At 44.2% G+C, this 26,675-nt stretch overlaps 1 protein-coding gene across 8 annotated transcripts in view; it reads right to left on the minus strand.

The window, feature by feature from the left end:
• LEKR1 (leucine, glutamate and lysine rich 1) overlaps nt 1-26,675 on the minus strand; it is a 102,044-nt gene that overhangs the window by 70,151 nt on the left and 5,218 nt on the right. For 6 of the 8 annotated variants that reach the window (XM_077348608.1, XM_077348610.1, XM_077348607.1 and 3 more), the window contains exons 3-6: nt 20,763-20,977; nt 11,143-11,262; nt 9,393-9,568; nt 3,675-3,860 (exon numbers count right to left, since the gene is read on the minus strand). In XM_077348608.1, the coding sequence (XP_077204723.1) occupies nt 3,675-3,860; nt 9,393-9,568; nt 11,143-11,262; nt 20,763-20,977 (697 nt within the window). Of the gene's footprint in view, nt 1-3,674; nt 3,861-9,392; nt 9,569-11,142; nt 11,263-20,751; nt 20,978-26,675 lie in introns of those variants that run through there. The other 2 variants (XM_077348611.1, XM_077348612.1) reach the window with 2 other exon arrangements.

The following is a 26,675-nucleotide window of genomic DNA, read 5'->3' on the forward strand; positions in this document are numbered from 1 at the left end:
GCTATACAAACAGAGCACAGACTTTAAACAGAACACCTTTGAGAGAACAGGTTCATGTTCTTGTGTATCAGCTTGTACTGTTCTTTGGAATCCAATCTCGCATGGTGCAAACATGACAATGCTAGGTACAACATATGCAACATAATTGTGTTTTTTTTAAAGGATAATAAAGTATATTGACTAAGGGAACAGAATAGCAAGGGAAGAGCTGTGCAGCCCAATCCGTGACACTGATGCCAATGACATGCTCCAGAATGTTAAAACTGTTTGTACATCTATTCTTGGTAAAGGACATAAACCTCTCTTGCCAAGGCTCGGGCAACACTATACTGCCAACCTCCACCCATTACAGTGCAGTGTGCCACAGATGCCCTGTGAGTGACATAAGTGGACTTAGCTGGTTTATGTAGGAGGAGGATGATGAAGATATGGTCACGGTCTGTTGAAATCAGGCAGTCAACATCTACATGCACAATACACTGAGGGAGGAACCAAGGAAACACAGTTCCCCACCACCACTGGGATGCACAAAGCACTAAATTGTCCCTTGGCATCCAGGCGCTCAGTAGTGGAAGACATAGAGACAAGACCTCAGAACTTGGAAAGGAAGATGGCAGTCCTGACCCTCTAAATGGGCAATTCGTGCAAAGGTGGCAGCAAGTTACCCGAGAGAAAGATACAAGTGGGCAGGGTGGAACAGGGCCTACAGACCAGGGTCTCCCACTTTGGTGCCTGTGTCTTTCTTAGGACCTAGCACTGTCACCCAAGCACAGGGACTTGGTTAAGAGTTAAATCTTATTCTTCAAATGTAATGAGTGACACTGTATGGCATCTTCTTAGCAGGATCAACCAAAATATCACAGAGGAGCTTGCAAACTTAGAGTGAACCAGAACACTTAGAATTTTCAGCTAAAAAAACGTGGGAGAGTTGTTTCGGGGCATCATGAAAAACCCTTTATTTGCAGACTGTAGAAGCCTGAAATGGAATAGGGGCTGTGTTGCAGGCCTAATTGGATAACACAACAGTTTTGGGGATGCATTAATAGAAACTGGGACAGACAGACAATGATAAAGCCCAGCAGTTAATCGTTTCCCCAGCACTAATTGGGGTACACAGATCTTTTACAATAGAGTTAAAGAAAAATGGGATAGCTGATATTCACACGGTTTCATCAGATGGTAGAAAACCAAACAGGGCCACTAGGAAGATGAGATGCTTCTGTATCTTTTAAATTCCTCTTTAAGCATAAGAACTGAAAGATCCTCAGTACTTTCCATAAATTAACACTGAAGAGATGCAGGGCTGGGACTTTGGACATTGGATTAGTGTTTTCTCCAAACAGTGACACTTTGCTTCCAATATTAGTGCTAGTCAGGAGAGAAAAGCTTTGTGGTGGTCCTCGTGCAATTCGGTATCCAACTCCATAGCACAAAAGGTTTCTGCAAACACATTTTAGATTTCCCAGAACTCCTGGAGGGAACAGATCGCTCTGAATGTTAAACACACTTTTAAACCAAATCTGTGGGTTTACAAGGGGGGGGAGGGAATGTAAGTATTCCATAACTAGTCAAAGTGCATTCTTGCTTTTTAAAGTCTTGCATGGGGGGAATGTGAATTAAATTTGCAGTTCTTTATTTATTGTACTTTTTTGCCCCATGACTTGTCATAATGGGCTTCTGTTTACTGAAAGTAGGAGAGCACTCCGCACCTTCTTCGGGAAAACAGGAATGCAGTTTACTAATTTTCTGGTCATAACGACCTCTAGGAAGAGAAAGAAGATTAGGAGGGGAAAAACAAGCATTTTAAATCATGAATATTTTCAAATCACTTCTCTGAGAACAAAGCATGAATTTATTCATACACCCATTTAAGGGCCTAACAGCCCATAATACTGCCCTGCCAGCTGGTTAATACATTTGTCCCTTTAGTGAAACAACTCATGTCACGTCTGCACACAGAATTATACTGCAGCTTTATCTGCGGAGGTTAAAAAAAGGTAAAGGTATCCCCTGGGTCATGTCTGGGTCATGTCTGACCCTTGGGGTGATGCCCTCTAGCGTTTTCATGGCAGACTCAATACGGGGTGGTTTGCCATTCCCTTCTCCAGTCATTACCGTTTACCCCCCAGCAAGCTGGGTACTCATTTTACCGACCTCGGAAGGATGGAAGGCTGAGTCAACCTTGAGCCGGCTGCTGGGATCGAACTCCCAGCCTCATGGGCAGAGCTTTCAGACTGCATGTCTGCTGCCTTACCACTCCGCGCCACAAGAGGCTCTCTGGGGAGGTTATTTTCTGCTAAAATCCTAAAAGAGAACCCTGTTTGGTTGGAAAGGCAGCACAGAAATGCTTTAAATAAATATTCAAAAATAATTATGTCAGTGGAACAGCACAAGGAAGGCGGGACCTACTACATACAAGATACAACCAAGTAATGGACAGGATGAGGAGAGGGCAAGAGATTGGTGAATCTCAGTCTGGGCCAATTTCCTCATCATGATTTGCAAAGGAGATGGCAGAACAGTATGTTGGTACCACCATGGATGCTGCAGGACATGACGAAAAAATGTTCTGCATCAAGTCCAAAAGCCGCTGGTCTAGAAGCTGGTGTGAGCATGGATGCAGGTGTTTGGCCTGTCATGCTCAGAACTAGGGTTCCGCTCAGACTGCTTCTACAAAGTCGACTCATTCTGAGACAACAGACCATGATACAGCAGCTAATCCTTCAGCCCGTTCGTTGATTTGTGCATTGATTTATTTAGAATATTTTTCTATGCTGCCTCTCCAGAGTCCTGCTTGAAGTGGCTTACAGTTTGAAATGCAAGCAATTAAATAAAACATGGCAGAGTCCATAAAAGACAGCAGACCCGTTCAAAACACCTGATAAGACAGGTCCCTAATTAAAACTTTAGGTTAAGAGATGTACTTTAGCCTGGTCCACAAAAGACAGTAAGGAAGAGAACCTCAAGGGAGAGGGTGTCACAGAAGAAAACACCACCGGTCTCACCTCTACAGGTGGGAGCCCAGAGAGCAGAGCGTGAGAGGCAGCTCCTAAATGAAGTACCACCATTCCTGTCCACAATATGATGAAAGACATTCAGTACCACAAATGCTACCATCCCTCTACATTAGCAGTGTTGAGCAAGGAAAAAAAATGCAGGCAAATGAAGTCACAGATGAGAAGTGGATGGCAGGGAAAGCAAGGGGGAAAAGCATTCCTCTCTCTCTGTAAAATCTCCCTCACTGCTTTGTAGCAGAAATGTGACATGTGAGATTCTCAAAGACTTGAACATATGACATCAGTTCTTCCCTTGCTCATATTTCTCTGCGTTTCATTTAAGCCTATTTACCACGCAACCCCACTGCTTTGTTCTTTTCCAGCCTTGCTTCACAACCCTTTTCTTGGTGGAGTACTTCAAATCAGGCAAGGGTTATGCAGGTGCAGGGGTGCAATCATGCAAACAAAATTGTGCTTATTAAGGAAAGAAAACATCCTGATGGCTGAAAATTCCAGCGGAGGGAGCACATAGAGACACAAACAATGGACTGAAAAATGTGATAATGGAAGGGTCGGGATGTCTAGCCCACCGTGGCAGGAAGCAAGCAAAAAACACGCACACTTTTGGAAAATGCTGCCTTCCAGCTTGTGTGAAACGTGTGGCCCACTTTCTCTTACCCTGTGTTTTCTTCTGCAGTTCCTGACATCTGTTTTGTAATTCGCCCTCTCGCAGCACAGAAGCTTGAAGCTGCTTGACCTGCGCTTCAGCCACCTCTGACATCAACTGCAACTGCTTCACCTCCTCCTGGAGCAGAATGTTTTCTCTCTGGCATTCGGCTAAGCTTCGGTTCAAACTGGATATTTCTAAAACGTACATAAAAGTGGGGACAGGCAACTGTAGTTAAACAGAAAAGGTGTGCTCTGTTAGCAATCTGAAATTCATCCACATCAATTGCAGCATTTAAGAGATACTGGTTTGTTACAGCAGAAGTCTAAAAGAGGTGGCAACTACTCTCGGTTCATTTATGCTGGCTTTTTAAGTACTGAGCATGGAATGGAATGCAGCCAAAGATGTGCAAGCAGAGCCTGGCTCTTCCCATATTCTTCTGCAGCTCGGATGCAGCCTCCAAAAGCTGGTCATGATGGTCAAGGGGGGTTCTTCAGAATGTGTGGGATGGGGCATGCGTAGCTTTGAAGTGAAAATCAGTGTCATCTTGCACAAACAGACGGACACTTTTGGATCCAATGAATGAAATGGATTTTTAGTGAAAAAGCAGCAGGCCCTGTGCAGATTCATAACTACAAACTACAACTCAAACCAGCAAGATACGCTTAGCTCCTTCGAAGCAGCTTTGTCGACCTGCAAATTGATATAACAAAGAACATTTAACCCTGTTAATTATTAAAATTCGCTCTTGACTTTCCCATCTGAATTAATATTTAATTACTGGAAAGATATACATTAGGAACAATACACTGCAGGTAATTCTGGCATTGCTCCTAATTCCATTTTCTTTCACTCATCCTGCAGCTCTGTTTCTAGTTCCCAAGGAGGTCCATATAACAAAACTGAACTATGGTGGGGGAAATCTTGGCCCAGATCCAATGGAGAGTTTCTGTGAGCGGAAGGGAACACAAGCCAATTCCCCCACCCTGATGCTGTTATCTGGGGTCTCCTGTCCCCCAAAGGCAGTATTTAATGGGCCAAACCCAATTTTTTTAAAGTGAGGTTTTTCAAGACTGCCAGATAGCTGCAGTTAAAATGCATTTAAAAGTGTTTCAGTCCCTTTACATGCCTTTTGAGTGAATTCTCAGCTTGGAGAAGGCATTTAAAAGGACTGTGAAGCAAACTAATTCATTGTGAGACAGAACTACAGTTCTGTCAATGTTTTCTACAGCTATGAAGCAGTTACTCTTTATTTATTTATTTAGTTAGTTATTTAGTTATTTAGTTATTTAGTTATTTAGTTATTTAGTTATTTAGTTATTTAGTTATTTAGTTATTTAGTTATTTAGTTATTTAGTTATTTAGTTATTTAGTTATTTATTATTGATCTTTTACCCCATCATTCCCCAAAAGGACTCAGGGTGGGTTACAATAAAAATTAAGAGTAGATAATTAAATATAATATAGTTGTTGTTGTTTTTTAGATTTTAAATTCAACTAGTCCAGGTAGAGGACCCACGGTCATCTCTTCTTATATAATATTGAGATGAATTTCTGCCTGGGGAGCCATATGGAGTGCTTAAGATGTTGCCAGAGGGTGGACTTTCAGGCAAGGAGGCCTGTATCTTCTCAAAGTCCTCAACCATAGTCCTGGCCTAACAGCTCTGTCTTGCAGTCCATGGGGAACTGGTTAAGGGCTCACAGGGCCCTGATGCCAGCTGGCAGAGCAGTCCACCCGACCAAAGCTACCTCATTGGGGAGCACAGTAAGGAATGCATGTTTATTAGGGTAACCCCAAGGCTGGCATACAACCTCTCAATCAATTTCCCCATCTTACTATATTATTGACATCATTCAGATAACTCAAACTCTTCTGATCATTGAAACTATTTAGTGGGTCTAAAGTCCACTCATTGTGCATTTCTTTGCTCTTGCCCAATGCATATCTGGCAAAACAAGTTCCTGCCTCTGGACAAAACTCTATGAATCTGATGTCTGTACTTAACAGAGGCCCAGACAGCAGCTGAGAATCCCTGGGAAGCCAGTGCCCTCACCTTTGAAGACCAATGGGTGGATGTTAGGTAGGTTACTCTGGGGACACATAAGGCTTGGCAGAAATCAAGCTGGTTTAGCAGACTTCTTATTGGTCTGGCCGCTTTCTCAGAAATAGCAGTAAACTGCTGGCTTAGGCTGACCTGGACCCAATAAATAGCATCCTGTATGTTTGCACTGGGATAGTTATGTCTCAGACAAGACAAACAAGCTTAATGTGTTTTGATTTGAAAGTTTCCTAGTAAAATAAATCCGCAGCCTCAAAAGGCAACAGCTCCCCCTCAGCCGCCCTTTCCCCCTACAAAAGTCAATGGATCACCAATAAAACATGAATTATAAAAACAGGGTAATAGGAGATCAGAATAAGGTTGCACACTGAGTAAGAAAAGGAACTGAAATTAGATATAATAATAAAAAGGATAAATTGGGTGGTGGCAGAGGGCTTTACATGGGAAACCAGCTATAGCTTCAGAAATCAGTGAGTCTCTGTCTTAGAATCATAGAGTTGGAAGGGGCCATACATCTAGTCCAACCTCCTGCTCAACGCAGGATCAGCCCAAAGCATCCTAAAGTCTTCTAAAAGAAGGCTCACTTGAACTTTGTCATTGTGGACCGATCTGCTCAGCCATGGAGTAAAGTAACGTGCATGGGCAACGGAATGGATAGGGCAGTGAAGCAGTATACGAGATGTTGTTTTGGGTTGGTTGGACTGACAGGAGTAGGAGCGCTCAGCATGGGGGACGATTTTGTACCTTCCTTTCAGACAAGCCAACATAAGGTAGTTTAACCCTATGAACATCAGTTGGTCTATGCCTGTGTATCTTGTGCACACATTTTCTACTGGAAAATACAAACAGAAAATGTTCAACATCCAGCACTGAGGCCTGTGAACATGCACTGGGGTTTTTTCCAGGGACTCCCATATTAAAAAGCAAATTACCTATGCCTATTCCTGCACTTATGGAGTCTGACTTCACACCAGCCTCTACTTCCCTACTTTGTTTTCGGAAAAGTGATCAGAATTCTCAGAGGTTTCAATGTCTAAGAAAGGGACGCTTTCCATTAAAAGGCAATTTGTGAAGATGTTAAGGAGGAAAGCAAACAAAAACATTAACTCAGACATATAAATCATCTTAACAAAATATGCTCTACAATATTGTTTTTTTTCCTACCTCTCTAGTTGCAAAGGTTCCATCACAACAAATGTATTTATAAACGAATGATTTACAGTGCAATTTGGATTGCCCTGTTGGAGTCCTCAACTTAATTGTCAATTTGTACAATGTATCTGACAAGTGACCTTCCTATTCAAACACAGGTTAGGGCCCAAAATTCAGTTTTCCTTTCCTAAGCACGAAAATGTTGTGTCAGTTGCTGTCAGAAGGTTCATTAATCATGACAAGCAAGGGCTGAATGACTAAAATGGAATGTAATTATAGGCACGGTTTGACTTGCCAAGTGCAGGAACAGCAAAAAACGGTTCAAAAATGTCAATTCATACAGGGGTGGTGGGGGTGGGGGTCACAATGTTACTCAGTTGTTTGAGCTTCAGTTTCCTCTGCCCAACCTCTGTTAACCAGAGGCCCACTTTAAAAATCAGATTTCTTCTACTTGTGCTTCTCAGGGAGAGAGAGAAGTGAAGAGAGAGAGAGAGAGAGAGAGAGAGAGAGAGAGAGAGAGAGAGAGAGAGAGAGAGATGCACAATTTTACATTATAGGAGCTACTTGGAATAGTCTTACACCATCTGCTCCAAAAAGCAGAGGTGAGGGTCATCTTTAGGCAGAAATGCATATGGAACAAGACAGCTGCCCGCATTCGAAGAAATCTCCTGTAATGATTAGATAATAAAAGTGCATCTGAATCAAGTGAAGGGCAGATTTTTGAAAATTACTAGGGGGGGAAATGACATACTAAAGCTTCACTTTGTGCCCCAGAAGCAAGAGGATCACTGCAAAGGTTATATACGCTGGGAACAAGAAGTTTCTGTTTGCACTGGAGCGCTTCTGCAAGGAGAAAGGCAAGAAAAGTCTGCGAAGGGTGCTTGGCTCAGTCAGACTTACTATACCTCTGCTTGCACAGGATTTTGCACAGGGAAAATGTATAAGCAGAACTGTGCTGCCCTTTTTTGCTTCCACACCACTGGAGCCCAGCCAATACCTTTGTATGTATCTGCCTACTACACATCTGATGTTGTTGGACTTTCTGCACTGATCCAGTGTCGGAACATGTCAAATCACCTTCCTGCACCAGACGGCTATTCTGTTTTAGGCCTAAAATGCTGCAGTGAGTTGGACACTTGCACAGGGACCTGATGTCACTTTGGGTGGAATGTGGAAGCATAGAAAACAGCATCAGCAGCTGCCTGCCAACATGTCCTTCCCTTGCCCTTTAAGATCAAATGGATAGCGAGTTCTCCCAGAGCAGAAGTCTTCCCCTTCAGGCATCTTTGGAGATTTCAGATTCCACAACTATTCAGCTCTCTGGCTGAAGGGGAAAGGTGCCAGTTCCGATTTCTGTGATGCAGAAAATCCCCTCTGTTGGATTTTGCTCAAGTTATTTCACATCATAACCCACCCACCCCTAAAAATGTCAACAGTCACGCACTGGAGACAGCTACACCTGATGGACAGAACCGTGTGGTGAACAGAAAGTGCAGGCCTTCTAGCCCAGAAAACATTCTTCCTTGCGGGTGCTGACCCAGGCAACAAACGCTTTGCTTGTACAGTCTGGCAGGCAGAGTTGCATAAACAAATAAACAAATCAGGGGATAGGGAAAAGAGGGACCAGACAGAGAGGCTACGCTGTTACACAGTGAAAAAGCTGACCACCACTCCCCTGCTTCACATACCCAGATGAAGGGGGGAAGACAATCCTTTGTGAGCGGTATGGTCCCTGAACACTTGATCCCGAGTAAGTAGAAAGCAAAACATTACAAGACGGAAATACATTCCCACTGGCCAACTCAAGAATACAATATAAAGAACAGAAGAAAGAAAAACTCTGATCTGGAACCTTTGCTTTGTTCCACTTATACAGGAAGCACTTCTGGCTTGCACAATATTCCTTCCACTTCTCCCATCTCTTGTTGCAGGCCCACCGTCTGCTTTCCAGTGCTCCCCCAGTATCTATTTATGCTCTGCCTACCTAACAGTGTCTGTCACCAAGCACAATGGGCTCAGAAGGAGGAGAGAGGGAGGAAAATTGCATGCAGTGAGCTTTCCAGCAAGGGCAGCTCTTAATTTCTTCAAATCTAACCCTTTGCAAACTGCCTTGGATACCAACACTGAAAGAAAATCAACTAAAGAAGTAAAAGGCTCCCTAGTGAGAATGACAACTGGATTTCACAAAAGTAATCAGAACTCCTAAGAAGGCCAAGGGAAATGTGCACATCCCATCTTACCTCCTTGTGCTCAAGGTGGCCAACTATTTGAATGCTTAGCATTTATACTCCCCCTTTCTTCCTAATGGGGACCCAAAGCAGCTTACATTGTCTCCTTTCCGTTTTATCCTCACAACAACCCTATGAGGTGGGCCAGGCTAAGGGTATGTGACTGGCTCAAGATCACCCAGACAGCTTCCACAGCAGAAGGGATTCGAAAAAAGGTCTCTTCCGGATCCTAATGTGACAGTCTAGCCACAGCACCACACTGAGAGAAGTTGTAAGGTGGCAAACTTACCAGCCAATGCTGTATTATTCATGGTTTTGATCTGTAAAAAGGCCTGTCCCTTTAGCGCTATCCATTTGTGGAGACTGCCAAACAGGTCTGCTTTAACTCCTTTTAGCTCTCCTCTGAGGAGGGGAAGAAGTGCAAAGGCCTTGGCCAGGACTGACTGATGCTGCTTCACTGTCTTCCTGTATGAAGGGGGGGGGAGGACGGGACAGGGATAAATGATCATTCATTTTCAAAACACAATATGTTATTTAGAGCAGGGGTAGTCAACCTGTGGTCCTCCAGATGTTCATGGACTACAATTCCCATGAGCCCCTGCCAGCATTTGCTGGCAGGGGCTCATGGGAATTGTAGTCCATGAACATCTGGAGGACCACAGGTTGACTACCCCTGATTTAGAGATCTCAAATAACTTTTTGACTACTAAAAGAACCCAAAGCACTTTACAAGCCTATATATGCACAATCTTAGCTCACAAGTCCTTTCCCCAAACTGTCGACATGCTACTGGGAAAGAAAAGATCCACAATGCATCACGATTATGCTCACCAAAAGTCCTCTGGAAAAGAATTGCTCAGCAGCGCCTTCTAACAGAAACAGAGCAGGTGCCTGCCTCACTCATGTTCATTAACATTGTGAATGCAGCACAACAGCTGGTAAGTCTCTTGCATTTTACGGAGCGTTCTGAACCAGAAAATCTTTCAAGAAGCCTGGTTTAAAGCTGATAATGAGCAGATTTTGGCTTACGAAGTACAACCTGCAAGCAGCAATTCAAGCAAGGGAAGGGAGAAATCCTTAACGTTCTCCCTATCTGTGTGAGGGCTTTCAATCCTAGCTACTTTAGGTCAAGAGAGAAGGACAGAAGGAACCACTGAGATTCAAATGGGGATGGGGGAGGAGAGAATCTGTGAATCCCTGCTGGTGTCATTAAACTAGTTTGGTGTAGTGGTTAGGAGCAGCAGCTTCGGTTTCTAATCTGGGGTGTGATTCCTTGCTCCTCCACATGCAGCTGGCTGGGTGACCCTGACTTGTCACAGCCCTGAAGTGCTGCTCTCACAGAGCAGTAACATCAGGACTCTCTCAGCCCCACCTACAGGGTGTCTGTTGTGGGGAGAGGAACGAAAGGTGATTGTAAGCCACTTTGAAATTCTTTCTGGTAAAGAAAAGCAGCATATAAGGACCAACTCTTCTTCTTCAAATAGATCTTACTGAATTTCAGGAACAATTTATGATGCACAGCTTTCACTAGCTAATCTGTGCACTGTATAAATTCTCTTATGGAGCCAGAATGATATAATAGTTAGTCATATTAGGATTTGAAAGACCCAGGGTCTAATCCATGCTCTGTAATACAATCTCTCTAGGTGACCTTGGGCCAGTCACTGTCTCGCATCCTAACCTACTTCACAGGACTGTTCTTACAGTAAAATGGAGACGATGGGAACAATGTCAGCTGCTTTGGATTCTCACTGGGGAAGGAATGCAGGATACAAATATACATAAGATATAATTTGTTAGACAAATGCACCCAAGCACATGGATGAGTTGTCCTTCAAGTCAAAGACAGATTTAATTCTTTTGGGGGATACAACCCTGTGACTTCAACCAACAATCCCACTGATAGGAACAGCATGCCCAGGCTTCAGTGTATCACACAGACATAGCTATGCTTCCAATCATTTGCGCAAATACATCTAATCATACATGGCAGGGGGAAAAAATCCAATATCCTGTATCTTGCTCATGAGATTCCTTACCTTGATATCTGTATTTGCCTAAGTGAAGCTTCTTTCTCTTCTTGGAGGCATCCCAACAGTTCATTTAGATTTTGTATTGCATCTTGCTTCTGTCCCAGCTCCAGGTGTAATTCTTTTATTCTGCGAGAGGTCAATAAAATAGAACATAACATTCACATAACTTAATACATCCATGTCGTTTCCTCGGGCGGGGGGGGGGGGGAGGAGAGGAGGATATGCCTCCTTCAAGAGATATCAGAAAAGGTAGAAAGCTTTTCAATTATGCCAAAAATCAAACAAACTGTGAGACTTACTGCAACTGGTATCTAAAGCATGTACATATCCAAAGGTTCTTGGATATCTTTATAAAGGTCTACAGGAGTGTAAAAATTCTTTTTATACAACAAGGGGGCTCTTTTTTGGTAGCTCACATTCCAAAAGTAACAATACAGGAAAGCTTGCAATGGAGCATTCTCATGACTTAGCACTCTTCATTCTGGGCGTAAATTTGACTACGAAAGGGAGGGGGGAAATGCCAGGGTGCTGTAATTGGGGCTGTGCTTTCAGCCAGTGGGTGGCGTCTTCTGGCTAGGGCTGCATACCAATGACAGCAATGACCTCTGGCCGGTGTGAGCCTGAAGTGGGTCACCACTTGGTTCGCCCTCACAGGAGAAGCTCCTCCTATCATTTTGGATTGCTCCTATGGGGAAGGAGCCATAGTCCATTACGTAAGCAGCCGTGGTCAATTATGCATTAAGTTCCAACCTCATGCGCTGGAGAAGGCTGCCTAGTGCGTTCCTTTAAGATACAAAACTAGGTCACTGTCATTAAAAATGAACTCTTCACTCCTATTAGTGCCACTGCCAACACCCCGAGAAAGCCTTGATATGTCACTCATCATAGAATCATAGAGTTGGAAGGGACCTCCTGGGTCATCTAGTCCAACCCCCTGCATTATGCAGGACACTCACATCCCAATCGCTCTTCTACTGTAACCTGCCATCCCTTTGCCTTCACAGAATCAGCCTCTCCATCAGATAGCTATCTAGCCTCTGTTTTAAAATGTCATATATAAGAAATGGCAGGCAGGGTGCAGTGGGTAAGAGCAGCGGCGTCTAAGCTGGAGAACCGAGTTTGATTCCCTACTACTCCACAGGCAGCCAGTTGGGTGACCTTGTGCCAGTCGCAGCTCTCTCACAGTTCTCTCAGCCTCACTGGGTGTCTGTTGGGAGGAGAGGAAGGGAAAGCAATTGTAAGACACTTTGAGACTCCTTTGGCTAGTAAAAAGCAAGATGCAAAAAAACAGCTCCTCCTCTTCAAAACTTCAATAATGTAACTATATCCCTCAGAAGAATAGTGTTATAAATATCGCCTACGAAGCGGCTTCATACTGTATTCTGTTTCCAGGAACGTAGCCGCAGTTAAGCGTGCAATTTTCCACAGCAAATTTCCTCTTCAACCAAAGCCTTTCTCCTACCTACTGTTCCCTTACTATTAAGGTAAACAGTCATCTCAGTTGAATGACATGCATTCCTAAGTGGAGTTACACCCTTCTAGGTTTTCTGAAATCAATGGGCTTAGGAAGATGTATTACTGATTAGGATGGCACTGTAAAATGTTTTACTCGGCAGACTTTTAATTCATTAATGGTCTACTGAGTGTAAATAAATCTGCATATTCTCAGAATTTCAGTGACACTGACCAAAGTGATAACTACTCTATCATCAACTGTTTACAAACATTTTGGGGCAACAATCTTCCCCAATTTCACCTTTTGTTTTTGTGTTTTTCAGAATGCATAGAGAAGGGGTTCTACAAGTTTCTCCATCACTCCATTCTGCATGTAAAAGGTAAAGGTAAAGGTATCCCCCGTGCAAGCACCGAGTCATGTCTGACCCTTGGGGTGACGCCCTCTAGCGTTTTCATGGCAGACTCAATACGGGGTGGTTTGCCAGTGCCTTCCCCAGTCATGACCGTTTACCCCCCAGCAAGCTGGGTACTCATTTTACCGACCTCGGAAGGATGGAAGGCTGAGTCAACCTTGAGCCGGCTGCTGGGATCGAACTCCCAACCTCATGGGCAAAGCTTTCAGACGGCTGCCTTACCACTCTGCGCCACAAGAGGCTCTTGCATGCACACAAAAGCTTATACCAGATTAAACTTTGTTAATCTTAAATGTGCCACTGGAATCAAACTTTATTCTGTTTCTCCATTTAGGATATTGTCAGCTGTACAACAGAGCAAAGGGCGTCCCCATAGGGCATCTTACTGTTCTTTTCTTGTAAATGGAAAACATCAGAGATATAAAGCAGACAAAGGGGGGGGGGCAACTGATTTTTGCAGTAGTTGTAGATTTCAACATGCTCATATTAAGAGATGATGAGGTCATAAACTAGGCCCACAGCAATACAAAAATAAAGAGAAGTGTATAACTTTTAGGGCACAAAGCCATATTGATTTAAAACTGACCCTTCCCAAGTCAGACAGGTAACAAGAGAAATCAAAAGTAGTAGAATCAACAGCTACAAAAGGTGTAAAGGATAACCACTGCTAGGTCACTCCATGGACACCACCGCAGAGATACAGAGGCTAAACATCTCCTCCATCCACAGTGCTGGCCTGGTCTGAAAATGGCAATTTTTCACTGGGTACCAACGGCTTGGGGCTATACACCACTGATGTCTTTAAGGTTTATGGCTGGCTGGTTCCTCCCCACCACTACCCATTCTCTTTTCCCTATGCCACCCATCTGCTGGGAGCCTGAATATTAAATCTTTGAGTACTGGTCACTCTGCTCACAAATATATTTCATCTTCTGTTTACAGACAGTAAAAATATGGACATTCCTTTATTTTAAAGCCATCTAGCAGTCCTGTGATAATCGTTCGGATCCCGTATCTCCTTTTCACTGCATCTTGCTCTTGTGAACGGGTTTTCCTTCTTGTTTAGTAGAGCCCTCGGTTACTGAAAGGGAGAACAAAGTTGAAGCCCAACTGCACCTTTAGGACCAACTAAGTTTTGCCACTCAACCCTCACGGAAAGTGCGTTACAGGATCCAAAAACCAATGCAAAGATCTGCTGCTCCAAGGTCTTAGATTACGTCCCATCTGCCTACAGTAGCAAAATGTCAAAATGTTTCCCAAAACCTGATATGGCCAGGAGTGTTAAAGACAGATATGTCAGCAATTATATTTACAATTGGAGTGCTAGGTTTTTCTTTTATAGCTGTGCTTTATAGCTGTCCATTTTGATCAAGGGGTGATTCGCCACCGGCCCATCCCCAGTCTCTGGAACCACGCCTGAGGAAAAAACAACCATCAGGGGCAGTGGGAACACTGTAACTGGCAAAGACTTTAGTGAGTGCAGTAGCACCCCCACAGCAGTGGACACCAATGACAGGTAGGCTACTTACCTGTAAGTAAACAAAACTTTTCTTCACCTCAGTGTATATATAGAGTATTTTGCGGGGGGCTTTAGAGGAGATGTATGTTTAGTATGGTTGGAACAGGAACTTCCTGATGATTTTCAAATTATCTCTTCCTGATTGGCTCAGCAAGAGACTTCCTGCTTATTTGACCACACTTCCTCCTCCTCGCCTCCAGAACAGTTGAACAACAGAAGAATGACGGCAGACAAGTTAGTCTCTCTCTTTCTGTGAATAGTTGATTCTCTTCCAAATAAAACTATTTTATTGCTTAAGCAGCTTGGTGCTCCACTCTCTCTGTATATTCAAACCCTGCCAACTGTTGGGAGAACACCATGTGGAGGGGAAAGGGAGGAAAATCACCAGCTGCTTCCTCTTCTGTCAGCAAAGCTCTGCTCAACAGGTAGGAGGGAGCAATTTTGCCCCCTGACCCCTCCACTCTGCCCCACCTGACCCTCATGGCTACTGCGGTCTCCCTTCACAGCAAGGTGTTTGCCACGTACTTCAGCTTTACAATGGTATGAAGGATTCAAGGAAGAGTCTTACAAAGGAGAAAAGCGCGTCAGGACACCTTTGCAGCAGCAGAAGGCAGAACTGGATGTCCTTCCACTTGAATATTTAATCAAATGTTCCAACTGTATGCAAAACCAAGCACAAAGACAACATTGTTGTTCAAATGTGTCTAAAACATAGGATGAAAGACACACTAATATATAAATGAGCAATTTCTGCCAACCAAAGTTCTTTAGGGGAAACCAATGACTAGCAGGTTTTTAAACCAGAGAAAACTTTTCTTCACTTGAAGAAAATGCAGGTAAACACGGTGGGAGACCCAAAACTTCAAGAATTTTTTAAAAAGCTGACAAGTGTCTGTGCAGTCCTGTTTTCCACACTGCAAAGCACTAGGGGATTCTCTGCTGTGTTATCAGCCACTGTGAAAAATGGGAGTCACACGATCTCATAACATGGAGGAACATGTTGAGTGTACGGAATGCATGGCAGAGTCCACTGACACTGGCACTGCAAGAAGTAATCAATAACCTGTGTGTATGCACATGAGCACTTGTGCAAAGTCAGCTGCAGCTCTACCACGCTTTGCACACGGCTGCAATTTGCATGAGTGAGGAGTCCTATAGCAGAAGCTCTGGAGAGCTTTTTTAGTCTTATGTCACTAAACTGAAATAAATGGTGGGTGGTGGGGGTATTTTCGCCAATGACCTAGCACAGCCACACAGTAATACTAATTTCCTGTCCTTGCTTACTAATCTGAATAGTTTTCTTTTTGCGATTCTCTAATGTGTTATTGTGATTCTCTAATTTGATCCTGCACACTGGTTGTGATATTGGCAATTATTTAACTAAGCCAATTACACTGGTTCCTCACAATGGATCCATCCCAAGTGTAAGGTGACCAGATTGTCCCACTTTTGAAGGGACATCTGGGGGTACCTGGCAAATTGTACTTATGTTAAAATTTAAATATATATATATATATATATATATATATATATATTACAATACTATTTTTGTGTTCTGTGTGTTCTATGAAACTTTTTGTTGCTCCATATAGACCAAATTTTTAATCAAGAAACCCCACCCTCCCGGTCAATGGTATCCCGCTTTACCAATGTTAAAATTGGTAAAGTGATTCTTAAGTTCAGCTGTTTGCAGAAGGTCCATTCAGTTTAAATTTGCAGAAGGTCCATTTGGCCCAGCTGTTGTTATTATGTTAGGTTTCAAGAGAATAACTACTCCCCCCCTCAAAAAAAGCTTACTAAAACATTAAAGGGAAAGGTATTTTCAAAGCTTTAGGCTTCCCATCCCAGTAACTCTCTCTCTTTAAATCTCACATCAATTTAATTCCACTGACACCCCCCCCCCCCATTTTGTCTACATTCAGCACTGAAATCTTTTTCTTTTTTGCACTGGGGATGCTGCCGTTTCTCTCCTCTCCAATCCCTCTTTCATGTCAATACCAGCAGTGAACTAAACCATATGCAGCTCCTTCTAAACTTCCCCCATCATTTCATTTTTTTTAATTTAGCGATCCAAAACTAGCAATAGTCTCATGTGGTTAGACTCACGGCACTTACAGAAAAAAATTAAAACAAGGGGGAAAGTAATCAATGGAACTTATACACTGAAGCAGGAAGGATGGCGGAAGGTGAGAGGAACAACTTCAATGTGGGTGGAGGAGTGACCTTTGAGGGGTAGCAAAAGAGCAGAGGGGGAAGGAAATTCAATGGAATCTGCATACTTTCGAATTACCTTTGACTTGGAAGTGAAACAAGGGAAAAAATCAGCACAAAAGACCTCATAGAAGACCTGCGGAAACAGCAACTAGAAAGTGAACTAAGTGCTGAAGGGAGGAAAATCAATCCAGAACGTACAGGTAAGTGAGCATCACTGAAGGTCTTACCCACGTTTCTGGCATTTTCTTCCAATAAGTGTTTTGCAGTTCTTTGAATACCAGAGCCTAATTTCATGTTACACTGCACCTAGGCTTCCCCATTTCTCTGCAACCTAGACATGCATTCTGAGAATTCCACAGTCAAATTTAATTCCTGGACTTGTGAGGACAGTGGCCCTGTTCTAATGGGACAATAGTGACTTGAAATGGCCCCACAAAGGCAGTCTTCCCAACTGAAGAAGCTTGTACTGACAAGCAACAGAGAAGTGTACCTGATGGGGCAAGCTGCAGCTCCTCAGGTCAGAAAAGCTGGATGGGCAGAGGTAAGGTTAAGCCTTCTCTCCCCATACACTGTGGTCCCAGTCTGAGTCAGCCAAGTGAGGTCTGTCTCAGACATCTGAGAGTTCAAACCAGGGCACATCTGGTTTGACAGGACCCATAGAAGACTAGAAACAAGTATAATATGCAGCTGGACCTCAGTGTTCCTTGAGGGTTTCTTAGAGGCATCAGCTTGAAGAAGAGTTTGGTTCTATGCTCCACTTTTCACTACTTGAAAGATTCTCTAAGTGACTTACAATCACCTTCTCTTCCTTTCCCCATACCTGTGTCTGAGAGAGCTCTGAGAGAACTGCTCTGTGCAAACTGCTCTAACAGGACTGTGACTAGCCCAAGGTCACCCAGCTGGCTGCATGTGAAGGGATAGGGAATCAAACCTGGTTTTCCAGATTACAGGCCACTGCTCTTTACCACTATATCACGCTAGCTCTGTTGGGGACAGGATGTCGAATAAACAAGCGTCCAGTCTGATTTCACACAGCTCTTCTTATGTTCCATTTACACATGATTATTTTCATACATCAAGTAGCAGTTCAGCTACTGAAGGGACATGAAGTATGGGTGGAACTTAAAAGTCCAACTGAAGGCTTGCCTTTGAATAGTGGGAATTATGATTCTCCCCCTCCCCTTTGAATAAAAAAAACCAAACTGCTTCTGAAACCTATACATGAGGGGAATCACATTTCTAAAGGAAATGTTACGCATACTGGTCAGTGGGGAAAAAATGCCTAACGCATTCTCCAAATGCTGGATTGCAATGTACGGCATCACAAGAGAATCCTGGGCTTCTAGCTTTCATCTGCCCAAGTCAATAAAAATATTATCCTATCCCCTGCAGTGAGGTGAAACAGCCATGTTCACACGTCAGGATGCAAAACAATGGGGCCCACATGTTGAGTCCCATGAGAGTCCAACTCAGAGAAAGGGAGTTTGTGTACAGCAACACATGCAAGCCACATTTTTCTTTATGAAGGCAAACGGCAAGATGGTTATCCTGCCATCTCCATTATTTAGTAATGCTATCCGTAATACTTAACCAGATTATTGTTCTACTGGTGAAAGCCCCATGGGGCCACCTTAAGTCAGGATGGAAAGCCACATCTGCACGCTACAAAGATAACACACCCAGTCAGTGGAGAGGCCACCCTCAAGATTTCTGAAGGTGGTAACAGTGCCATTCAAAAGTATTTAACTGCAAAAATCACCCAATAAGAATGACACAGTTACACCAAGTGCTTACCGAGTCAACCTTGGGAGTTCTCAAATAAGGGCTCCTAGTGATTAGCAAGCCTCTGTACCCAGGCAGACTTCAGATAGTACTTACATCAACAACTTTTGTGTCCTGCCTTCGTAAAACTGGAGAAAAGGCCATTGCTCAATTATCTGGGAACACCTGGGCTCTGAATGCTGTGTATTCAAGAGCCCAAATCAATAATGCTTTATCTTGTGCATACAAGGCACTTCCTCAAATGTCCAGCCAGGGCCCCAGCCCTTTTCTTTGTAACCTTTTCCCCTTTGAGCTTTTATGGCCTGCTGTTCCTGCCTTGGCTGCCAAACAGATAGGCATATTTGCTAGATCCTACACAGCTCTCCTCAAAGGGAACTTTTGGTGACTGGCATTGCCTGCATTAAGAGGACATGAGGTATTTACGAGCTTCAGCAGTTAAAGAGGCCAAGGCCACAAGAAAAAAAAATCAGCAATACAACAAGGCAGCTTGGAGGACCAGACCAGTGAATGGGTAGTCACAGAGTCAAAAGATCTCCCTTTGCATCTGCAGGAATTAATTCATCATAACACCATCCTGCTTTACAGGGCTGTCAGAAGGACTACTGAGATAATATAATTGAAGTGCTGTGAATTCTCTAATGCCCACCATGATTGCTGCTGGGCATGCCATACCTCTGGAGTCAGCAAACTTTTATAATTCAGAGAGCCAAGCTGTATGAAAATTCAGAGAAAGAGGTCAACCAAGAGGCCATATAAGAAAGTCCATTTGTACAACTGAAAGCTAACGTTGCTGATAAGTAACATGTTGACCCATACATTTTCTGCAGCCCAAACTCTGATTGGCGTGAGTTCTTTTTAGGAAGTGATACATACAAAATAATGCCATATGTAACAAATGTGACTGTTTTGCGTCACACAAATCTGTGAATGGGCTGCTGTGAATTACCAGCAACTGCTGACCTCTCTAATTTTCCTTCCAATAAAGCATCTAAGAAGCCCTTTCATATCATAAAGATATTTTATTTTGCCTGCCACTCAGTTCATATATTGTTATTCCAATACCCCACCTATCCCTTCAACAGATCATCTTCAGGAGTTCTTTCCCCAAAAACTGTATTTGGTTCCCCACTGAGGCACATTTGGCCCTAGAGCCATATGGTTCTGCAGGCCCTGCCATATCTTATTTGTGGGCCCCAGAGAGAAAACTTTAGTTTCCAGTCTCTCATGCACGCCTCTGATGCAAACCAGGTATATTATCGGAAGCAAGATTTGTATCCTATAGCTGCAGGCAGCACCAGCCATATGATAAATGGCCAGGCAATTAGAGAGTGAAGTTGAATATTTCTGTTTTACATATTCTGTGAAATGATGGAAGTGTAGGCGCTTTCCTGACTGCCTTAGGCAGGCCATTCCACAAAGTGGAAGCACCACAGAGAAGGCGCAGATACAAGCTGCTGCTTGTTTCTGCCATTTGCAGAGTGGCATCTGAGGGAGGCTTTGCTCAGATGAGCAAATGGAACAAAGCAGGAGAAGTGGTCCTGCAGGGATGTGCCTCCAAGACTGTTTCCGCACTGGGAACTTGGCTGCCCCACCTCCCATGGGGGAGCACAAATCTGGGGCAGACAAGGTGCACGAGGCCAAATGCTTCCCTGTGCAGGAGCAGGAAGAGGTGAGGAAACCTGCCCCGACTCTAACTCCAGCCTGCAGCCCAGCATGAAGCCCCCAGTGTGGAAACAGTCCAAGGTTCTCAAAGGCTTTGCCGGTGACAACCAGAATTTTGGAATTAATTCAGTCACTTATTAGGAACCAGCGGAGTGTCTATCCAATGTGTGTGACGTGCTGCGTCAACAGGAAGGTTGTATGAAGTCTGACTGAACGGTAGGTGTACTTCTATGCGTGAGAGCAAAAGGCACAAGCCACACCTGGGAGGGCAACAGCATGAGGTCACTGTCCGTCACAAGGAAAACCTTCCAACAGTCAGGAAACGGGTGAACGAAAAGTTAAGTTTCACTTTCTGATGACAGCAGGCTTTAAAATAACTTTCTGTTTTTCTCTCCGTGATGTGATCAACCAGTGCTCAACGGTCCAAGTGGCAAACAGCAGGTTTCAAATGACAACATTTCATTAATGTGAATTATACCTGCTGCAAGCCATCAGGCAAGTCAGCCAAAGTCTGTTTTCCTCTGAATTACATTACGGAGCCTATTAACTGGAAACCCCAAAAGTGAGTACCGTGTGCCGACCTTGCTGTTTTTGATTCACTGGCTGCTGTGCACTGGGCGAAATCTTGACTCAGGTGCTGTAGCTTTTCTTGAAGTAGGCTCTCCCGTTCCACGCTTCCTTGGTAAAACTTCATCTTCTCTTCCATCGCTTTGACTTTCTCTTCTAGCATTTTAAACTCGTGAAGGATCAAATAGCTAACTCCACAGTATTTACACACCGTCTCATCCCGGGACATCTAGAAGAAAATAGGAAGCAACGTATTTAGGGAATACATTGAAGGATAAAGGGCCTGGAACAGAAGGGGTGGACACAGCCCTTGCCAAATCTGCACACATCACAAAAATTGGGAAGGATATCTCACACGTGAATAGGCAACAAAAATGGACCAAAGGTCCCAAGTTCAATCCCTAGCATTGTCAGGAGTTAGGTCAGAGTTGATATAAAAATCTTCAGGCTGAGACCTCGGAGAGACACTGACAGTCCAAGTAGACAATACTGATTTATTTTATTAAATATTTTAATTTGTACCCTGCTTTTTATCTTGGCTCAAGACTTGATGGACTAGTGCAGTGGTCCCCAACCTTTTTATCACCGGGGACCACTCAACGCTTGACAATTTTACTGAGGCCCAGTGGGGGGGGGGTAGTTTACTCCTCTACTCTCAACCACTGCCCTAACGCTCTCTGATCGCTATGGTAATGTTTAAACATCCCTTCAAAATAAGATACAGACACGCCACAACAATGAACATAAAGAACATTTTATTTTCATGGACATTTTAACTCATGACAATGACAAATCAATGGGAACCCTGAGCTTGTTTCTCTGCAACGAGACAGTCCCATGTGCGCCTGCCGGATCGTGGATGAAGTAAAGGGCTGGGGGGGGGGAGAAGGCGTCCTTTGCGGCCCACCTCCAGTTAGTTGACGGACCACATGTGGTCAGCTGCCCACAGGTTGGGGATCACTAGACTAGTGGTCTGATTCAGTACAATCCTGCTGCATGTATTAAAACTTGTTAGGGGTCCCTGGCCCCAAAGATATCTATGATAGCTGCATCAGGGCCTTCTGACCCCCAATAGGGAGGGGAGGTCTAAAAAACAAATTATAAATTAATAAATTTAATACCTGAATAGGTTGTAAAGGTTGGCTGAATCACAGAATCATAGAGTTGGAAGGGACCTCATGGGTCATCTATTCCAATAATAGAGTTGGAAGGGACCTCATGGGTCAACGAAATGAAACTCGCCAGGGACCAATGCAAAATTCTGCATGTAGGTAAAAAAACTAAAATGCACAAGTGCACAACGATGGATAACAGCACATCTGGCCCAGCACATGGGAAAAGACGTCAGGACTGCGGTCAGTCGCAAGCTGAACACTGGTCAGTAGCAATGACAAGGCTACAGAAAGGCTAATATTGATTTAGGCTGCATTAACATAATGCACCATATCCAAGTCAAGAGAAGTAACTGTTGTACTCTTATTCTATGCCAGTCCGATCTCGACTGCTGTACTATGTCCAGTTCTGGGTGTTCCATTTCAATTTTTTTTACAAACACAGACCAAACTGGAACTGGTTCAGAGGAACTCATGGGCATGGGGAAATAATCCTGAAAGGAAAAGACTGAGCACAGTCAGCCGGCAGTAGAGGAGACCGTGGGGAGACACGGCAGCACTCTTCAAATATCTGAAGGGCAGTCAGTCACATAGAACAGGACAAAGACTTATGTTCCAAAGGGCGTAATGTAATGTAGTTTCCAAATGAACATCAGGAGAAATTTCTTAGTGGTCAGAACAAAACGCTCTCGTCTGGATTTCCTGCAGAGGAATCAACTCCCCATCCATCTTTATCATTCTAATCTCAAATTAATTGGATACAGCAGCCTCAAAGGAAAGTGTAGAAGCAACTGGACAACAGGGAGTTCCTGCCCCTGCTACCCTTAACATAACCTTGAAAATATTAGCAAACCCCCCCCCCAGGGCAACAGAAGTTAAGACCTAAAAGCAGACCTTCTTTCTTGAAAATGGCAAAGAATGTTTCCGCTCCTTTTAGAAGGATCTCTGTCCTGTGATGTTTCCCTGCTTCTCTTCCCATCCAATATCGGGCCTTTTCAAGAGTTTAGTGGCCATCCCAGTTCTATGGATTGCCTTTTAGGAAGTGCATCCAGCTCTTTTGGGAGGCAATCCAAAACAGCCCCGCTGGATCAGACCACATCTAGTCCAGTATCCTGTCTCACCCGGTGGCCAACCAGTGCCTCTGATGAGCCAACAACAGGGCAAAGAGGCCGAAGCCTTCCTAGATGCTGCCTCCTGGTTCTGGGATTTAGAGGCTTAGTGCCTCTGAATGTGGAGGTTTTGCTCAGCCACTGTGGCGAGTAGCCTCCGCGAATCCATCTAATCACCTTTTAAAGTTGTCAGTGGCCATCAGCACATTCCCTGGCAGCAAATCCTACATTTTAATCAACTGACGTCAAAGAAGTATTTTCTTTTGTCCGTTCTGAAACAACTGCCCATCTGCTGTACTGGATGCCCCCAAGTTCTAGTGTTTTGGAGAGGCAAAACGTTCTCCACCCCATGCGTAATTTTATCAACCTCTATCGTGTCCCCGCTCAGCCATCTCTTTCCTAAACTGAAAGGTCCCAGACCCTTTGGTCTTTCCTCGTAGGGAAGGTGATCCAGCCGTCTCCAATCCAATTCCTTCGGTGGATTTATTCCAATGGTTCCTTTGATTGACTTTTAAATTATTTCACTCATGTAGGTTTGTATTAAGCTAAGTGGGTTCTTATGTTGTTAACTGCCCTGGAAGCCAAGCCTGAAAGGTGGCACATGCAGCACACAAAGCAATTAATAAATAACTGCAGGGGCTTGCAACCTGAAGGGGAAGAAGAATGCAGTGCAGAAGAGACAATGGGAGAGGAAAAAACATTTTCTGCAAGGGGAATGGGGTTTCTTGCCCTAGTGCAACTGTATGCTGTTCTCCTTTATGTACGCAACTGCCGTCAAGTTGCAGCTAACTTATGGTGAGCCCAGCAAGGGGCTTTCAAGGAAAGCGAGAAGCTGAGGTGGTTTGCCAGGACCGTCTTCAGTGAAGCAATGTCCCGTCTTCCCTGGTAGTCTCCCATTCCAAGCTCTGACCAGGGCTGACTCTGCTTAGCTTTCAAGATACGGTGAGATCAGGCTATGCCACGCTGCCTTTCCTCCCTCCCTCCTGGTAACTGCCGTGGACAGCAAAGGAGGCTGACCGGAGACCAACAACACAGCAGGGGTTGCAATGGAGGCAGGAATAAATCTTCGGTTCTCCACTGAAGCTACTGAAAGCTATGAGGGCTTTGCTTCAGGTTAACCACAGGCTGCTCAAGCCTTAATAAGGCTGCTTCTCTAAATTTCAGTCACGATTCCGCATTATCAGCTTCTTTGGAGGACTCTCCGTTTATGTTTGTAACCCGCTAGCCTTCAAAAGCACTCCAAAGAAATGATATTGGCATCCCTTTCCAGGCAGCAAGACAGTTTGACAATACCGCATTTGTGGTCCATCTAAAACCACGAGCGGGGAAGTGTTCATAGAAGGCATCACGTGATCTACTGTATGTGAGACTTCTGAGTCATATGGAAACTTTGAAATTTGACAGGTATGAAATCGTTCTTCGTCTACACAGGATGTACTTAGGCACACAACGCCCAGTTTGTGTGCATTTAAGAATCCTCGCAAACAAAACATCGCATCTTTTTGAGGGCCCAACAAACTCCCCCCCCCTTTTTTTTTTTTTACATTTGGGTAATTGGCCCTAGGAAACCTCCTCTGCTTTTATTGCTCCTGCCTGTGTAGAAGCAAAGAAAATGCCCCAAAGAGGAGGGGAGGAAACCCATTCCTTCCTGAGGTTCCCTTGGCAAGGCTTTTGCACAACAGCAGAGCTACATGAAGAAGGAAAATCATACTTGTACAACACCTGAGATGCTGAAAGAGTGAGCTGGATCCAACCAGCTTTCCTGCAGGTGGAAAACGATGGAGACAGTGTCTTCGGCCAGCCAGAAAAGCTGTGCTGGGAATTATGTACCTACATGGGCTAATACAATGTGGACCAGAGGGCTATGGTATGGCAGAGAATTGAGTGGAAAAGATGCTGAATCCAACCCAATAGGACTTAAACCCAAAGTGTTAGCCCACCCCACAAAGATGGCTGAAAATTCTGCCTTGTGGATAACAGCAGAAATCCAAGTGCTGTGGGGTCTGCAAGTGAGGGGTAGTCAACCTGTGGTCCTCCAGATGTTCATGGGCTACAATCCCCATGAGCCCCTGCCAGCAAACACTGGCGGGGGCTCATGGGAATTGTAGCCCATGGACATCTGGAGGACCACAGGTTGACTAACCCTGTGCAGGTGCACTCACGTTCTGCAGATACTTCCAAACTCCACCAGCCCCACCGTGCCCCTCCACAGCCTCTCCCAATCTTTGGAGAATGTTCTGAAGCTAATTACAGCACAAGGACTTCCAGCCAAGAGGAAGAGGAGGAGGAGAAAGAAGAAAAGGAAGAAGAAAAAGAAGGAGGAGGAGGAAGAACTTGGGTAAACTCCTTTTTACTACCTGAAGGAGTCTCAAAGCAGCTTACAACTGCCTTCCCTTCCTCTCCCTGTGAGGTAGATGAGGCTGAAGGAGCTCTGGGAGAACTGTAACTAGTCCAAGGTCCCCTAGCTGGCTGCATGTGGAGGAGTGGGGGAATCAAACCCGGCTCACCAGATTAGAAGTCCGCACTCCTAACCATTACACCAAGCTGGCTCTCCAACAAACAGGGCATAGAAATCTTCCTAGATCTACCCCTGGCAGTAGCATTCAGAACATGGAAGTTTTGTTAAAGTCATCACAGCTAGCAGACCTATCCTCCATTAATGTACCTAATCCCCTTTTAAAACCACCTATGCTGATGACTATATCCACTGGCAGTGAGTTTCACCATCTATTACTCATGCAGCAGGAATTAACATTTTGGGTTCTTCATTAAGATGAACCAGCTATGGAAGCACATAAAAACATGTAGAAACATCATCCTTTACATCCTCCTGCATCAAAGAAAGCATAAGAGATACAGAAGAGGCAGAGGCAGCTTTGGCACCTGAAAGTCTGTACCTCAAAAATCTTGTTGGGCTCACATCTAGCTCTTCTACCACAGGCCAACATCACTATCACTATCTGACATAATCTATTGTGTGTCCATGAATATGACATGCTTATTTTAACATTCTAAACTAGAAAAGAGCCTCTTGTGGCGCAGAGTGGGAAGGCAGCAGACATGCAGTCTGAAAGCACTGCCCATGAGGCTGGGAGTTCAATCCCAGTAGCCGGCTCAAGGTTGACTCAGCCTTCCATCCTTCCGAGGTCGGTAAAATGAGTACCCAGCTTGCTGGGGGGTAAACGGTAATGACTGGGGAAGGCACTGGCAAACCACCCCGTACTGAGTTTGCCATGAAAACGCTGGAGGGCGTCACCCCAAGAGTCAGACATGACCCAGTGCTTGCACAGGGGATACCTTTACTTTTAAACTAGAAAAATTAGGAGCAACCAACACAAAAGGGATAAAGGAGTTCAGATCAAGAAAACGAACCTTGAGAAGAGGAAGAAGAAAAATATTCAAACATAAACAAAAGAGCAAGAGAGATTAAAATAAATTTGCCACAATAAAAAAACAAACAAACAAAGTAGGGTTTTACAAGCCACAACCCAATGAAGAATATCAATGGCAGGCACTATAACTGCCCTTTGAAAAAGCTCTACGTCCAAAATGTTGGTTCTGAACCCTGTTCCGCCAAGCCTTATTTATCCTAATGTTGTTTTCTTTTACTTTTTGCTTCACAAAGACTGATCATAGCTACGGTGGCTCTGAAGGAAATGAAAAACTAATTCTTAATTTCCTGGCAGTCACAAGTTGTGCTTGGAAA

Source organism: Paroedura picta, chromosome 8, assembly GCF_049243985.1.
Source record: "Paroedura picta isolate Pp20150507F chromosome 8, Ppicta_v3.0, whole genome shotgun sequence".
NCBI lineage: Eukaryota > Metazoa > Chordata > Lepidosauria > Squamata > Gekkonidae > Paroedura > Paroedura picta.